We start from the raw sequence: 15,754 nt of genomic DNA, 5'->3' as shown, positions 1-15,754 counted from the left end.
TTGTTAGAAAATAATGCTTTCCAACGTTTTTCTGTGCTTTTTTTGTTGTTGTTTATGAAAGGTCTGGAGTCTTTTTTTCACGCAGTTTGTAGTAAATCTAGACACACCGACTGCGTAATATAAATGTGATTCTATTTGATCATTTGCAATTCATGAGCGCCTTCTTTCTTCCTCGTCGTACAAAACATAATGCTGCCCTCTAGTGTTTAATTGTGGAGTGGCATGAAAAAACCAAATTTCACCCATTATTTGAATGAAGTGAATAAACAAAGATTAAAAAAAAAAAAACTAATACAGCTGTAAATGACAATAAAAAATAATACACCCAATAAAATTATTATATTATTTAAGAAATATGCTTATTTCTGTTCTATGTTTTGTTTTTCTGATAAGCTTGTTTAATTTAATTCATTTCATTGCACTTATCATGGAGTTTTTATTTTTTTTTGGTTGGGTTTTGTGGGGTTTCCCATAACATGATTGTGTAATTTGGCAGCCAAAGTTGGTTCCCAACAAGAATATCATTTTTGGGGGGATTTTCGAAACGTCCATAATTTGTCGTCGAACTACAGACTAACACGTATTATCGGGTTTACTGAATATACATTCGAAAAATGTCCACAATCGTTGTTTATCATTCACTAAAGACGTAATCGTAATACAGTACACATCTGAGTTGTGCGCATGCGTGGAAGCTCTTGTCAGCCCCATTACTAGTTTCATTTTAAGTGCATTAACATGAAGGCGTCGTCTTGTTCTTGTACGTTTCTTACGTGTTTTTTCATCCTTGTATTGTTCGACTCCTCTTCCACTCTGTAAGTAAAAGTGTAATAGTCTTCAAAATGCGCTGTTTTAGTGTTTGTACGTGATAGGTGTAACGTGTCGCTGTTGGTTTTTTGGTGAGTTGTCTTAGTCTTAGTTAAGCTAACTCGAGTTGACTTGATAAGTGTACGAATCCAAACGAAGGTTTAACCCGGGGCCACATTAGTTGGTGAAGCTCTTTTTATAGGAAGCACAGCTTCGTTTTATGTTTTATTGAGGCAAATGAAACGTGCTTGCTTTCACTTTGTTATTGGAAAGGGGCGTCCGGGCATCTTTGCTTCTTCGGTCCCAAAAGAAAAGAGAAGCCCAACAATGTCCTGACGGACTGTACCAACATGGCACAATCGCCTGTTGCCTGTGTGCCATAGGTGAGCAAACTACTACACCATTTATTTATTTTTTGTTTTGCAAACGTTACACTTTGAAACGGGGTAAATTATGCAAAAGAGACATTTTAATTGCTTGTACGGTGTTCCCGCGGTGTATTGTGGCTTTTTCCCCCCCCCCTCTACATTCATATCGCGAGATTTTGAGTGTATGCTGTGGTTTTTTGTTTGTTTGTTTGTTTTTGGGTAAAATAAACGCTTCCTACCGTAAAACATTAAAACTGTTTTAAAAAAGAAATCATTAATCACATATTACAAGGGGTAAAATGTACATGGTGAACAGTACTACTCTGTATTATTGCATGTTTAGAGTATAGAAAGTGTTCATAAGAGGATGGTAGTGGTTAATAGGTGGGTGGAAAAGTTGCTAAGGTGGCAACCATCGCTATGGTAACAAACAAACATTTGCACGAGACAGAACCGCCCCCCCAAAACTAAGAGTATGACAAGTGGGTGTTCGGAGTAATGAAATTTGTCATCCTTTGTCTATTTTGACTGAAGAATGTCAGAGACCTTTTATCAAGGTTAAAATCTGAACAAAATAGCATAATATGTCTCCTTTGTGTTAACCACTAACAATTTTTCAAACATCCCTCAATCATTATGATGCCACTTGACGGGGCCATACTGGAGCAAATGGTTTCTCCCGTCTGTGCACTCCCCTACAGGTCAGCGTCTGGAGCAGCATTGCCCTGCTGGTAGTCCAGAAGAAACGGAATGTGATCAGTGTGAGTCGGGCACATACAACAGCCATCCAAACCAGGACAGAAACTGCCAACGCTGCACATCCTGCTCACACCCCAATGGTACTTTTCATTTTAATATACTTTAAAAAAAAATAATAATAATAATATATATATATATATATTTTTAGTCTATCATTGTATTGTAATAGTCCATCAGTTATTAATATTATTATTTTGTTATATTGTATATTTTAAGGCACATGGATGTACTCAGACTCTACAATACACACAGTATTTTCTATGCATTTTATGCGATATATATATATATATATAAATATATCTACAGGGCAAAAAGGGTTCATCAGTTAGTACAGGTTATATCTTTCAACAGTAGAAAGTTGTTACAATATTTTTTAATACCTATATGCATCACAAGATACTGAATAGGATGATATTTAATGCAAAATATATACAGTATAGATCTAATAAAATATATATTTTAATATATCCATCCATCCATCCATTTTCAACACCGCTTATCCTGGTTAGGGTCGCGGGACGCTGGAGCCTATCCCAGCTGACTTCGGGCGAAAGGCGGACTACACCCTGAACTGGTCGCCAGTCAGTCGCAGGGCACATACAGGCCACGGACAACCATTCGCACTCACATTCACACCGTCACTGAGTGGGAACTGAACCCACGCTGCCTGCACCAAAGTCAGGCGAGTGTACCACTACACCATCAGTGACATTATTTTAATATAAATAAACTAATTCAATATAATTTATAATTTGGAATTAAATAAAAATTATTCTCTATTACAAATGGTAATCGGAATCATCTCTGGGGATTCAAAACCTTTGGATTTCAGGCTGATGTAGTGACATGTTCCTATTTAAATGTATTCTGCAACTGAAGCAAGTTGCTCTAGCTGCACATTAAATCAATTTATACTTCCCTTGTAGCCAATCTGGAGGTGGAGACGCCCTGTACTGTAGCCAGCGACACCAAATGCCGGTGCAAAACCCATCACTACTGCATTAGTGCCAATGATCAAGACTGTAAACTTTGCAGTCCTTGTACAGAGTGAGTTGATCATCACATACGGTATATACTGTAAGATAACATTAGTATCCCCTGTCCAAGATTACATCTGTTTTTTTTTTGGGATGCAGATGCGGTATGGAAGGGATCAAAGTAGCCTGTACAGCCACCAATGACACAGTGTGCAATGCCAAATTAGAAGGTAAGGTTTGAAATATTTTCATTGTCATGTAATTGTATCTTAATGTCATAAAATATAATCTCTTAATGGTTTTGTTTTAGGGAGAAATCATGTATGGACTGGAGTCGCCGTAGCTTGTGTATTGGTCGTTATAATTTTGGTTTTAAGCATCCAGAGGAACAGGAAAAACCGTGAGTATTCCTAGTAGCCTACAGGTAGTGTAATAGAAAGTTGTGTTTTCTCGTCTTAATAACGGCATATCTCGGTTTTGGATGATTTGACTGATCAGGACGGAGCAACCGACAGAGCTCCAACAATCCAACAACATTTGAGGTGGTAAGTACTATGCAACGGTCCGTTATGAATGCAAATTTTTGCTGCATGTCAAGACAGTAGGAGTGGCTCTAAAACGGATCCCTGGGGAATTTCGGCATGTTGCATTTTAATGAGCTTGGAGGTAAAGCTATGACTTGAAGATTCTAAATTGCACTTAGGTTTGAATGGGAGTGTGAATCACTGTGGCAAGTTAATTGGTGAAATAACAACCTATGCTAGTTGGATGCGACTTAACAGTCATGTGCTCAATTCATGTACTGTATTGTTCCGATTTGTCTGTGCTATTGCTGCGAGCTCCCGTTTCTGTATGAAGTACAGGTTGGTCGGCCGCCGCGAACACTCGCTGTGCTTGTCAGCATGATTGTAACCGCTTTGATATTTCATTCCGGCAATACGGACCACCTTTATTGACTCACTTTTTTACCTTTCTGTCCCAGGAGATGCAGTCATTTAGCCGTAAGTATCATTATTTGCGTACCAACCTATCTACTGACTTTCTTACCTACCGATCAACCTCAATCACCACGCACCTACCTACGATACGTACAAATTATTTAGTTAATCGATCGGTGTTAGTTACTTTAAACCTCAGGCACCACTCTCATGATTACAAAACATGTTTCCTTTTTTTTTTGTATACAGTCTCATTTGTTTCCTTAAAGGAAATAAATATGAGATTTATTTTGTTACTCGGAGAGCAAAGGCCCTTGTGAGACCTCATTCCTACATATTTAAATAACATCTTCAAGCCTTGAATGGTTTCGTTAGATGGAGAAATACCAAAACTCACATTTCATTATTATTCTCTCTTGCTCTCTCTCTGCTACTTCCTGACATTAAACATCAGAAGATGTGAAGAGAAAATACAATTGTAATTTTCTCCTCTTTGACTTGAGTTCCAGACACTGACCCTATTCGGCACCTGCCCGCTGTCGCAGAAGTGCTTGGGTGGACGACTATGGCCGACGTGGCAATACGGAGCGGGATGAACCCGAACATTATTGACAGCTTAGAACTGGACTATCCGCGCAACAGTCAGGAACAGACGCTGCAGCTCCTGAGGATGTGGGTGGAGGAGCAGGGCATGGACGCCATGAAAAAGTTGATACAAATCCTGAGGAATATAAAGAAGAATTACAAAGCACAGAATGTTTTGGATGTTTTATCTGATGTTTAAATTTGTGTGAATTTAGCCAGTATATTTTTTTCTCAATGTTGTTTTACAATATAGGAAATGTTTGACCTAAGATCTCAGCCGATGGAGAAAGCCACCTTTTATGTGCAATCTATGTGAATTAAGTAGAAGAACAATATGGGTCGAATTGTTTACATGGGATATTTTTGTGTGTGTTCTTAAAATATGTGTGTGTTCTTTCAGCACTTGAACTTTCAAAATGAACCTAAAATAAGTTGTCAGTTGTCCCTCGCCATAACACAGTTCACTTTCCGCGGTCTCGCTGTATCGCAGATTTTTAAATTGGTGGTAATGTTTTTAATTTTATATCTGAGATTTTTGGCTATAACCAAGGATTTTGCAGTGATCATTTTTGCACACGGACTGTAACTGTGGAATGTATGAGCCGGAATGAAAAAAATGTGTAAAAGACAGAGAATGTCCAGCGTTTGGGATCATTTCACACTTTAAAAAAATAAAAAGGACAATGATTGATATTATGCAAAGTTAATTTCTATGCAATAAAATAATCAATTGGATGATGGGTAGAAGAATCGATTAAAAAATATTAGCCTCAGCCATCCTAGGAAGTGTTTATAAGAGTATGGCAGAGGTTAATAAGAGTGTGGGGAGGGTCTTAAAGCTTTAAACTGTTAAAAAAAAAAACTCACTATACTATTCCTCTATGTTGCAGGAAAGATGATTTAAAAAAATGTTATAAACAAATTTCAATAACAACAGATTATTAATAATAGAATTATGAGGAAATAATCATAAATTCAAGAAAATGAGCACAGACGTGGGAACCAATTAGAAAGAGAAAAATGGTACTGTACAGTGCTTTGCTTATTTTCGTTTTTAAAGGATGGATGAATCTTTGTTTATTTTGTTATTTTTGTGTCGTTTTTAATGTCGACGATATGATTGTCGCAAGATTGACGCATGCGCAGTATGGCTTGACGGCAGTTGTGGTTCCTCCTCTTGGGCGTGACTTCCGCGTTTGGGTGGCGCGATCGTGCAGGAAATGTCAAGAGGAAAGCAGCAGCCTGAGCCTCGGAAGCCCCCCGACTCCGAAAAACATCTGAGAGAGCCAAGCCGACGACCACGTTAAAAGTTCCCCATCATGATACCGAGCACATATCGCGTTAAAGGTAAGCCCTGACTGATTTACGATACGTGACTACATAAAACCTCCGGTACATTTTGTTGAAGGCGCGAGGGGATATAACCACTTGGTCTTTACCTGTTTTTTTTTCAAAGATTATAATCTTTAAAATAACGCACAATAACACATCGAGAGTAGTCCGCGCAATATGTTTATTGCTGTTGTAAGCAGCACCGGAGTGCAACGTGACTCATGTGCCCCACGTCGTAGTACCGTGGCCGCGTTTCCGTATTTTGTTGCCCGGACAACAGAGGAGGAGTCGCCGCCTTGGCACACTCACTCTCCTTCAGAGGACGTTTTTTTTTTTTTTTTTTATTTTAATAATGTCGTTTTTTCCCCCACCACAAAACCTGAGCTCATGATTATATTTTAGACATTTAACGAGAGAGAAAAAAAAAAAGGTTAGACTCTCGAAAGTTTACCATGACATAAGCCAGTGATTGTCAAACGTTTTACACCAAGTACCACCTCAAAAAGTACCTAGCTGACGCCATCATGACAAACATTCAAATATTGTCATGTGGCATAAGTGCCCATTAAAAAAAAAACTGGCAGAAGTGTTTTATATGGGTGTATGCGACTGTAACATTATTTATAATTTTAAAAAAAATGATATAATAAAAAATAAAAAAAAACGTTACTTAAATAATGATTCGATTAAAATGTATTGCACATAAAAGTTGAATAAAACTGTACTAAAATGTTTAAAAACAAACAACTCATAAAGATTAGACATTATATACTGTACTTCAAAGTTAAATACAACTGAACTGTATTCTGTCCCATATATATATATATATATATATATATATATATATATGGGACAGAATACAGTTCAGTTGTATTTAACTTTATATATATATATATATATATATATATATATATATATATATATATGTGTGTGTGAGTATAATACTTGAAAAGGAAAAAAAAACATAGGCTAGTTGTACGTCATACTCGTGTCCTGTGTCCAGCCTAATGCTGCAGTAGTTCTTTGAGAAGTGAAATTATCCATATAACAACCAATACAACAAAGTTAGCATTTTATGTTTCCTTTAGATTCAAGATGTTTCTTGTCATATGCACAGTAAAATCACAAAGGTAGCACTGAGCAATCAAAATTCTTAAGGCAGTTGTATTTTTTTTTTAGGAAATGAGCCTCTTCCAAATGGTTGATGTCACTTGATGGTGGGAAGAAAAAAAACAAAATATAATAATGGAAAAAACAGGAAGACAAATTGTTTTTAAAGAACTACACACCTCAAAGGTTTGAATTGACAGTATTTTGTATTTTTTGGTATCATTTCTCATTTCTGTTGTTTTTCAATGCTTTGAATATTTGTCTAAAAATTTCTCTTTCCATCTCATCTGTTTATTTCCATTTTCCAACAATAACGACGCATGCCATAAATGATAAATCATTCCTTCCGAAACATGATTACGATTACAGATTATTTGCTTTCCTTATTGTGCTCTACTGATGCGTCAGGCGGGTAGTTAAATGGTTCAACTAATTGTATTCTGTTAATCTCAGTTGCATAGCCAGTGGAGGTGGCAAAAGTACTAATAATGATATGAATATCTATATATTTAGTGATCATTTGAAGAGGTGATATTTTCATTTAGCTGGTGTTTAACTAAGCCGTCTTGCGTAAGTCACAGGGAGGTTTCTGCACCATTATTGTTGTAATTTCCACAGAGAAAAGGCGGTTTCCTTTACACTGTATCAATAATTCCGTCATCGTAGGCCGTCCCGTGGCGCCTCGCCAGAGTTAAGTGCAGCAAAGCGACGCAAGGCCCTTATGTCACTTCCTCTTGCAATGTTTATCGTTTTCGTCCCTCACAGTTTGTGATGTACGATACGATTAACTGCATTTGGACATTTTCCAGAAAGTCTTTTTTGGAGAAAATGATTGCAGGCTTGCTGCAAACAAGAAAAGGTTATCAACAAAAGGATAATGTTCAGTCTTCCTTCCTCTCCTGTGTTAGTGCGTCACACCGCCTGCCGCTGCTGAATTTAGTCTGCTTCCCTCCGATGGGCGGAGTCCTTTATACAAACAGCTGGACAGTTTTCCTGTTATAACGGCGCCCACCGGCTACTTTATTACGAGCATATTTGGCATTTACAAAGAACATAATGCACCGTTTTGACAGTAAGCATCAGTTGTAGATTGCAGTGATGTAGACAAGTGAACTGTTGAACGAAGGCAGTGCCCTCTATAAACTAATCACCTGACCTACCGCATGTCCACCAAGAATGGAGGCATTTGGAAAAATTCATTCCCCCTGGAAAGTATTGGAACAGCGAGGCCAACTTTATTCTCTCTCTACAATCAAAACATTTGGTTTTGACATCGTACCTGGGGGGAAAAAAAAAAGATAGAAGTACAATTAAAACAGCGTACAGTGCAAGAAATATCATTTAAAAGACTTAAAAGTGAAAAAGTCTTATCATTTGAAGAGTCTAAATTGTCCGTAGGTATGAATGTGAGTGCGCATGGTTTGGTTTATTTATGCCCTGTGATCGGCCGGCAACCAGTTGAGGGTGTACCCCGCCTCCTGCCCGTAGTTAGCTGGGCGAGGGTCTAGCACGCCTGCGACGCTCGTGAGGAGAAGCGGTGTGGAAAATGGATGGATGGGCTCGATGTGGTTTGTTGTTACACTAATAGGCGGGAATTGCCGCCTTCCCAGGTTGCTGCTCTGTAAATGTTGATACACATTGAAACGACGTAGTAAAAATGAAATTCAAGCTAAAAAAAAAAATCAGCATTCGGGGCACTCGTAAGTCAAGCTGCCACTGTATCTGATCGCGGGATGTTGTGTTTTGCTAACATACAGTCATTCCGGGTAAACGCAAGGTTTTCTGTTATGGCTCTAATGCGTACATTTTGCGGGATCTCTATGTGAAAAATACAACACGCGTGTTTTGCTTATTTGCATTATTGTGAAGCTACTTTGTTATTTTATGTTGCAGGAAGTGATATGCAGCTGCAGGGTCTCTTGAGCGGTGCTTAGATGCAGTTAACAGAAACAAGCCGAAGATGCAGGGAGCCATCTCAAGGGTGTGTATGGTCGTCGCCGCCGCCATTTTGAACCACCCCTCGCTCTTCCCGCAAGAGAACGCCACCGTCGCAGAGCAGGATGAGGACCTGATGGCACGCATGCGAGAGCACGCGGAGAGGCTGGAAAGGGAGCGGGCCAAGCTGGAGGCGGAGCTCTCCCAGGCGGAGGCGAAGGTGGATGAGGGCGGCGGCTGGGAGGAAGGTTACAGCTGGTACTTTTGGGGCACCGTGTCCTTTGTGGTGTTCTTCGCCATTGAGATGTGCAGGGCGGACATGGCCGAGTCGAACACGAGGGCGCTTGACGACGACGAGGCGCTTCCTACCAGCGCGATGGTACTAGATAAGGACGTCCTGAGCCACTTCTGCGACAAATGCACCTCCAGCTCGTCTTACGACACCGGGAGGGTGAGGGAGTTCGTGGAGGGTCTTGCCGACGACCTCCTGGAATCCCTCAGGAGCGTCTCCAACCGAGAGGCCGACATGGAGGTCGGGGACTTTGTCGGGATCGGAAGCATGTTCGAGTGTTGGCAGATGCGCAAGCCTCCAACGTGCGACCTCGTGGTGCCTTTATCCCCTCCAGATCCGCTGGAGTTCCAGGTCAGCCTGTGGTGTGAGCCATCCAGCGACACGCCACCTGACAGGCAAGGCTGTGGCACCGTCCAGGTGAGCAGGTTCGGGGACCACGAGGGCGGGTGCCTGTGCGGCTCTGCCAACCTGGGAGAGGACATGTTGTGCCTGCTACACGGTAACACCGACGCAGTGCAGGTCGTAGACCGCAGTCTTGATGAGCTGCTCTGCTCCAAAAGAACGCCGCTCTTGGCCAAGGATCGAGTCATGAAGTGGTTTCAGTTGTCCCTTACCAAAGCGTGGGGGCGCATCTCCCACAAGTATGACTTCGAGGTCACGTTTCGCAGCCTGGACGCGGCGGGCGCCCTGAAGGTCCGATTCCCTTCGGGGAAATCCATTATGGTGAACATCATACCGGCGGTCCAGCTGGTGGACACTGACGCTTATTTGGTCTCTCACTTCCCCTCGGACTGCGGCGGACCTCCGGACCCCTTCTGGCCTCTCTCGCTGGCCGTCTACGAGAAGAATCTACTGAAACACGTCACCAAACTCCTACCTCGACATTCCTGCCATCTGCACTGCCTTCAGGTGGTCATCTTCCTACACAGGAAGCAGACGACCCTCACGGGGGGAAACGCTTTGACCGACTACCACTGGAAGACGGTCCTTTTGCACCTGTTGCTGCTCAACAAACCGTCAGCGTGGACCGCCGACAGGACCGAGTGCCGCCTGCGGGACGTGCTCGGCTTCATGCACGGCAGCCTCCGGGAGAAGAGACTCCATCACGTCCTTGTCGGGAACGACAGAGCGCCACGAGAGATCCAGCTTCCAGAGACGATCCGCAAAGCAGAGCCGGTCAATCTGTTCCGGGGTTTGGTGTTGAGGAGGGACGTTTACGCGGCGACGGTGCGCCACCTCCAGGAGATGTTGAGGAATGCAGCCGTGCTTTTACAAGAGTACACTCCGCTTTCATCATCTGGTGGAGGCTTGGATTACTAGAAAGACTTTAACAAGATGGTAGACTTGAGGCACTTATTATTAGTTTTCTATTTATGGGGCATATTATGATGCGCAGTGCTGTAGCCACACCGTATGGACAAAAGTCTTTGGACCCTCCTCTTAATGACTCATAAGAATGTTGATTCCCAACTTTCTCCCGATTCTTGAACCACCTGCAGTCCAAACTTGCCTCCAAGAAGTCTGGAATCAGATACCCTATTGGCACACACCTTCTAACTAAACTATGGGGTTTGTTTCCCCTGAATCTTCTTTCTTGAACAATTCTGTGCTTCCAACTTGGTGGAAACCATTTGGGGAAGGCCCTCTTCTGGTCCAGTGCGCATGACACGGACCATGAAGGTGTTCTCGGTTGCGTTTGGTGTGGTTGAACACCGCCCAACACCTCTGGGCTGAACTAGAACGGGGATTGTGTGCCAGCAGGCCCTCTTTCAGACCCCACATACTTTCCTTCCAATTTTCATTTCCCATATGGCCGAGTGTCCTCATATTATTGTCCATATAGTGTGCTATTCAGTAAAAGATGTGCATCTTAAACTATCTGAGTAGTAGTGTATTGTGTACTCCACTGTATGGAAGCCCATTGGTATTGCTTCTGACAGTCACGTGGTGTCATTGTGACGCCGCAAGTATTAAGTAACTTTTGCAAAACAACACTTAATTGAAAACAAATGGGGATAGGAATCCAAACTACCTCATTTTGATGGCAGCTATTGCAGTTTGATGTCAAATTCATATTCAACCAATAAAATAGTCTTGTCTGTTAGACTGAATTATTTTTATTTTTTATTTTTTTATAAATCCACATCAAACATACTGCGAGACGTGATAAATTTGCCTTTATTTCTACTCCCCCGCCCCATCCCACCCCCAAATATTTACTGAAAAACCACTGCACAAACTTAAAACACTGGCGGAATGTCCTACAAGTAGAACAATGGATTTCATGCAACAATATTGACAAAGTTTGTAATGACACAGCGGAAAATGGATATTTAAAAGAAACCCCAGCTGGACAGTTAAAGGTTTTGGTTGTTGTTGTCTACAGGCCATAGTCGTAGTTGGGTTTGCCATCCTTGAAGGTCTGAAAGAAGGCCCTGTAGGTGTCCACACTGTGCCCGCTAACTTTGACAACAGGGTCCTCAGACATGCGCTTCATCCACTCCTTCAGCTCAGGCGCATCGTCAAAGTAGCTGGAAGATAAAAGGGGGGGTTCATCTCTTAACATCATTGTGCAGGTGAGGTACACCTGCACAATGTCCAAGGCGTTACTCACTTGCTCAATCCAAAGACCTCCAGCCTCTCGAACCACGGCCACATCATGAAATCACTCATGCCAACAGTATTGCCACTGAAGAACTTGCTCTTCTTCTTTACCAGGTCCTGGAAAATACACACCACAACTTGTCATATTTCAAAACATAGAGTCAATATGCAAAGACAGTGGAGAAAAAAAATCAACTTGCCTCCTTTAGGTTGTTGAACTTGTCTTTAATTTCTGAATGCAGTCCAGAAACATCATCGCCTTTCTGTCTTCCCATTACGATCTTGAAGGTCAATGGCGGTATCTGTCACAAAATTGCGATAACTAAAATGTGCCTTTAAACCCCCTAAAATCTTGACAATTAATATGTTCACTAAATCTCGTGATACTTCATCTTAGTAAAGGTGTAACTCCACAAACATTTTGCTTTGACGTAATTTTTGAATGCCGCCACAGTAACATCAAGAGGAAAAGTAACCATAGAGCCAGAAATACACATTACAGTCCGATAGACACTTCAGCGGGTAATTGACGCCCTCCCAAAAAAGGTTTAGAATTCTCTATAAATGCTACAAGATGGTGGCGAAGCACTATTTTTTTGCTGTGGCTTGCCAAAATAAAGCTCCTCCCCTCACTGCAACATAGTTCAATACTTATTAAATTATCCACGGCTTTGTCCGGACAAAATATTGTGAACAACACAGGTTCACAAAATCAAATCAGCGAGTAGGTGAATCGCAAATAGTCGGGGCGAACACTACTATACGACTTATATATTCCAGCAGTACCTCTAAATCGCCACGAGGTGACAGTATCACTGCAACATCTTTCTTGTTCTCCATTATGTCTAATTTTTAAAAATTATTTTACAATGGTTAACTCTTTTTTATTTTACACTTTTATGACAGTTTTTGAATGCTAAAATGTTGATTAAAACATGGTTTGTAGACAGATGATGGCTAAAGTTTATTATATTATTATTATATATTTGTGCCTATGGTGAAATAGGTTCAAAATGTGCTCGCGTCACAGAATGCGTTTGACTTTTAAAGGCGTCACTGTTGAGTGTGATGCAATAAGATTTATTTAGATTCAAGCCCTGCGCTACAGAATACCTTGGAAAAATTCTCCATCAGCATCTTATGCTGGGCTTTTCCGAACGGAGTGTCAGGAAGCAGCTTCTTCCGGGGATACGCCTCGTCCAGGTACTCACAAGTGATGGTAGACTCGCGTATCACCTCCCCCGCCGACGTCTCCAGGGTGGGTACCTGGCCGACGGGGATTTTCTCCAGGAACCAATCAGGTTTGTCTTTCAGGTTGATGTTGACGATGTTGTGCCTGAGGTATAAAACAAACAGTTTTTTCCCCACATCACACAGGGAAGTTGAAATGTGTCCATGGAAAGCCTTTGGAGCATTTATTCCTCATTCCTGATATGTGTACTAGTGTGCTTTTTGTCCTCATGAGTAAGACAATTCAGCACATTAGTAGAATGGTTGTGTCTTACTAGTAACTTTTTCCACTACTAGTGACACCTTTGGCCTGCGATGGAATTAAACCATACTAGTAAACTACTTTGTTGCACTAGTAACAATAGTGGGAAACTAACACACTAGTAGCCTCTTGGACCCTACTCATCACACCAAAATGCACACTAGTAACATGTAGTTGTTCTACTTATATGCCCAAGTTGTCCTATTAGTGGGTAGAAATGTCATACTGTAGTTGAAGACAGTAGTTGGGGAAAAAAAAATAAAAAATTACTATCAAGACACAGTCGCTATACTAGTGCACTGAATTGTCTTACTAGAGAGGACAAACTGTGTACTAGTACATAAACCATAATGCTGGATTTCAAGGCCATTTTAGCATTTATTCGATCCTTGATATCCAACTTAAGGTCCTTGTACTAGTAACTCTTTGTCCTAGTGTGCAGACGTGTCATATATAGTGGTAGAAGGTAGTTGTGGGGGGGGGGGGGGGAATTTTACTCATAAGACAATTGTTCCACTAGTTTGCCATAGTCTTTCTACTAGTGTGCTGAATCGTCTTAGGGATGAGGACCAAAAGCATCCTAGTGCACGAACCGTGAAATATCAATGTTCAAACGGTTTCCTCTCCATGTCTTTACTTGATCCCTTTGGCGTTGAGCACCAGTCGGGTCCTCTGAGCGAAGGGGCAGAACCTCATGCTGTACAGTCTGATGGAGCCGGCTGGCACAGGCCCGGGCGCAGCACTCCCTGGGAAAACATTTGCATCCTTCTAAACATTCATTCACATATGCAATGGCATATCTTTTTTTTTTTTTTTTTTTTTTTTTTTTCAAAGGCCTAGTAAAATTTAAAAAAAAGCACATTTAGTGTATGTTGTCATGCCTGAAGTACTGGAAAAAGACAAAGGTCTTTTGTGAAATGTGCGTAAATAGTATAACCCTGTGATTAGTCGACATGCCAAACAAAGTAAAAAGTGCAGAGTCACTGTGACTTGGACACAGCTACCCTATGCAAGCTTAATAGGAAAGCAAGACACTCGCCCATCCCTGGTGTCGACTGAAAGTAATTGTGCAGCCACCTGCATATGTCTGAACAGGGTGACTGTCACCCAGAAAGCCGAGAGCCAGGCAGCTGCACTCTTCTATTGAGTAGAAGAAAGAAAGAAAAAAATATATATTTGTTCATTTGTACCACTTAGGTGTGTCGTAGTCAACTGAATTTGTGTTGCGTAATGGATGTTTTGCCAAATTAAAAATAATCCCTGTAAAATACTTATCTATTTAATAAACAGAGTTCATGTCAAAGAGTTCTTGGTGCTTGTTTAAATAAAAGTATTTAAATCTTTACCATTGGAGAGGCACTTCGCAGCAGTCATCTTGACACTGAAGCTGTTCGGCGTAGATGACGATTTGTCGTTTGCAGTCTCGTATTGTCCAACAGCAACAACGAGGGAGCAAAAAAAAAAAAAAAAAAAAAAAAAAGGGTGTTTATATTTTGAGCCTGCTTCCGGGAAAGTGCATCAGCCAGTGAACGTTGAGGGAGGAGGGTAGCTGGGCGGGGCTTATGTTTTTGGTTACCAACGATACGCACCTCCGTTTTCTCTTTTTGTAGCTGAGGTCCCAGATTAACGACAATATACTGTTGATGGAGAACTACAAGGGTGCTGTGAACATCTGTTTTTCCTCTATAACGATGTTGACTGTACTCGTATTAATTTAACTGACGTTTCCCTTGCACGCCATTAAGATGTAGTTTACTTTTTTTTCCATTTACGACACAAACAATAGATTGTCAGTTTAATTTTCTGACATGCCGGTGCTATGCAATTAATCCTTACTGTGAGCACCACGTAAAATGTAGAATATTCGTTCGCTCCATGGGGAAACTCATTGCGAAATGTCGCATGTTGATGACGTTTGTCTCCCCGACCAATCATTGATCTCAAGTGACCATACGTCATCTGCCTTTTGGCTCGCTTGTGTTTTAGTAGAAGATTCGGGCACTTCTATTTCAACGTGTTTAACTAACTTAAAGACAAAAACTAGCCACAACCCGTGTTTAACACAAAAGGCGCGCTTAAAACTGATATTTTTGTCGGAGGTATGTATAACACGTCAATGTTGTTGTGAATGTATTCTCTTTAATTGGTAAAGTCATCTCTGTTTCTGAAATGACTTCACCAGAATAGTATAATAATAATAATAATAATAATAATGTGTGCAACTGTAAAGCGTCTTTGAGTGCTTTGAAAATTATTTGTAGTTATGAGAAATATACCTACTTAAATCACATTTTACTTATGCTGCATGTTAAAACATTCAACTGTCTTTGGACACTCTTCTCAATGAATACATATAGTAAGGGATTGAAATTCCCCTTGAAGCTTGCCTCCATTTTGGATTCGATGCATAAAAAAAAAAAAAAAAAAGCTTAATGTACAGGGGAGAACAACAGGTTTTGCCTAAAAAAACAGTATGTGTGACTCAGCACATAAGATTTAACTGCCCAATAATATATAGAGTAGAACAGGTCTCCTCAAAGAATGTGTGTGAGTCA

At 41.0% G+C, this 15,754-nt stretch overlaps 3 protein-coding genes across 5 annotated transcripts; 2 read left to right on the top strand and 1 right to left on the bottom strand.

Moving 5' to 3' along the window:
- The first annotated feature begins 664 nt into the window (after window positions 1-664).
- Window positions 665-5,127, top strand: fas (Fas cell surface death receptor). 2 transcript variants are annotated; one of them, XM_061789015.1, is made up of 9 exons: window positions 665-815; window positions 1,081-1,190; window positions 1,877-2,014; window positions 2,861-2,981; window positions 3,071-3,141; window positions 3,222-3,311; window positions 3,410-3,456; window positions 3,894-3,912; window positions 4,359-5,127. In XM_061789015.1, the coding sequence occupies exons 1-9, from the start codon at window positions 739-741 to the stop codon at window positions 4,631-4,633; spliced, it is 948 nt and encodes a 315-aa protein (XP_061644999.1). In that variant the 5' UTR covers window positions 665-738; the 3' UTR covers window positions 4,634-5,127. The 2 variants fall into 2 exon arrangements, with proteins under 2 accessions (XP_061644999.1, XP_061644998.1); XM_061789014.1 differs by having other exon boundaries at window positions 4,353-5,127.
- Window positions 5,128-5,522: 395 nt separating this feature from the next.
- itprip (inositol 1,4,5-trisphosphate receptor interacting protein) lies at window positions 5,523-11,207 on the top strand. Of its 2 annotated transcripts, XM_061789012.1 has the most exons (3): window positions 5,523-5,781; window positions 6,946-7,062; window positions 8,770-11,207. In XM_061789012.1, exon 3 carries the CDS (start codon window positions 8,837-8,839, stop codon window positions 10,421-10,423), a length of 1,587 nt encoding a protein of 528 aa, XP_061644996.1. In that variant the 5' UTR covers window positions 5,523-5,781; window positions 6,946-7,062; window positions 8,770-8,836; the 3' UTR covers window positions 10,424-11,207. The 2 variants fall into 2 exon arrangements, with proteins under 2 accessions (XP_061644996.1, XP_061644995.1); XM_061789011.1 differs by lacking the exon at window positions 6,946-7,062 and having other exon boundaries at window positions 5,533-5,781.
- Window positions 11,208-11,214: 7 nt separating this feature from the next.
- LOC133485406 (glutathione S-transferase omega-1-like) lies at window positions 11,215-14,664 on the bottom strand. Its single transcript, XM_061789016.1, has 6 exons — window positions 14,546-14,664; window positions 13,837-13,945; window positions 12,821-13,043; window positions 11,908-12,009; window positions 11,718-11,824; window positions 11,215-11,634 (listed from the first exon to the last, which is right to left on the bottom strand). Exons 1-6 carry the CDS (start codon window positions 14,571-14,573, stop codon window positions 11,484-11,486), a joined length of 720 nt encoding a protein of 239 aa, XP_061645000.1. The 5' UTR covers window positions 14,574-14,664; the 3' UTR covers window positions 11,215-11,483.
- Between the last annotated feature and the right edge of the window lie 1,090 nt (window positions 14,665-15,754).

Source organism: Phyllopteryx taeniolatus, chromosome 11, assembly GCF_024500385.1.
Source record: "Phyllopteryx taeniolatus isolate TA_2022b chromosome 11, UOR_Ptae_1.2, whole genome shotgun sequence".
Lineage (NCBI taxonomy): Eukaryota > Metazoa > Chordata > Actinopteri > Syngnathiformes > Syngnathidae > Phyllopteryx > Phyllopteryx taeniolatus.
The sequence above is the reverse complement of the archived record's forward strand: the minus strand, read 5'-3'. Positions and strand labels throughout refer to the sequence as shown.

Bases quoted from the DNA above. Each gene is read 5' to 3' on its own strand.
- itprip (XM_061789012.1), top strand. From the start codon at position 8,837: ATGCAGGGAGCCATCTCAAGGGTGTGTATGGTCGTCGCCGCCGCCATT.
- fas (XM_061789014.1), top strand. From the start codon at position 739: ATGAAGGCGTCGTCTTGTTCTTGTACGTTTCTTACGTGTTTTTTCATC. The intron at 2,015-2,860 runs GTACTTTTCATT...CTTCCCTTGTAG, and splicing joins ATCCTGCTCACACCCCAATG to CCAATCTGGAGGTGGAGACG. The intron at 3,312-3,409 runs GTGAGTATTCCT...TTGACTGATCAG, and splicing joins CCAGAGGAACAGGAAAAACC to GACGGAGCAACCGACAGAGC.
- LOC133485406 (XM_061789016.1), bottom strand. From the start codon at position 14,573: ATGACTGCTGCGAAGTGCCTCTCCAATG. The intron at 13,044-13,836 runs GTAAAGACATGG...TTTATACCTCAG, and splicing joins CTCAACGCCAAAGGGATCAA to GCACAACATCGTCAACATCA. The intron at 12,010-12,820 runs GTATTCTGTAGC...ATTTTGTGACAG, and splicing joins TGATGGAGAATTTTTCCAAG to ATACCGCCATTGACCTTCAA.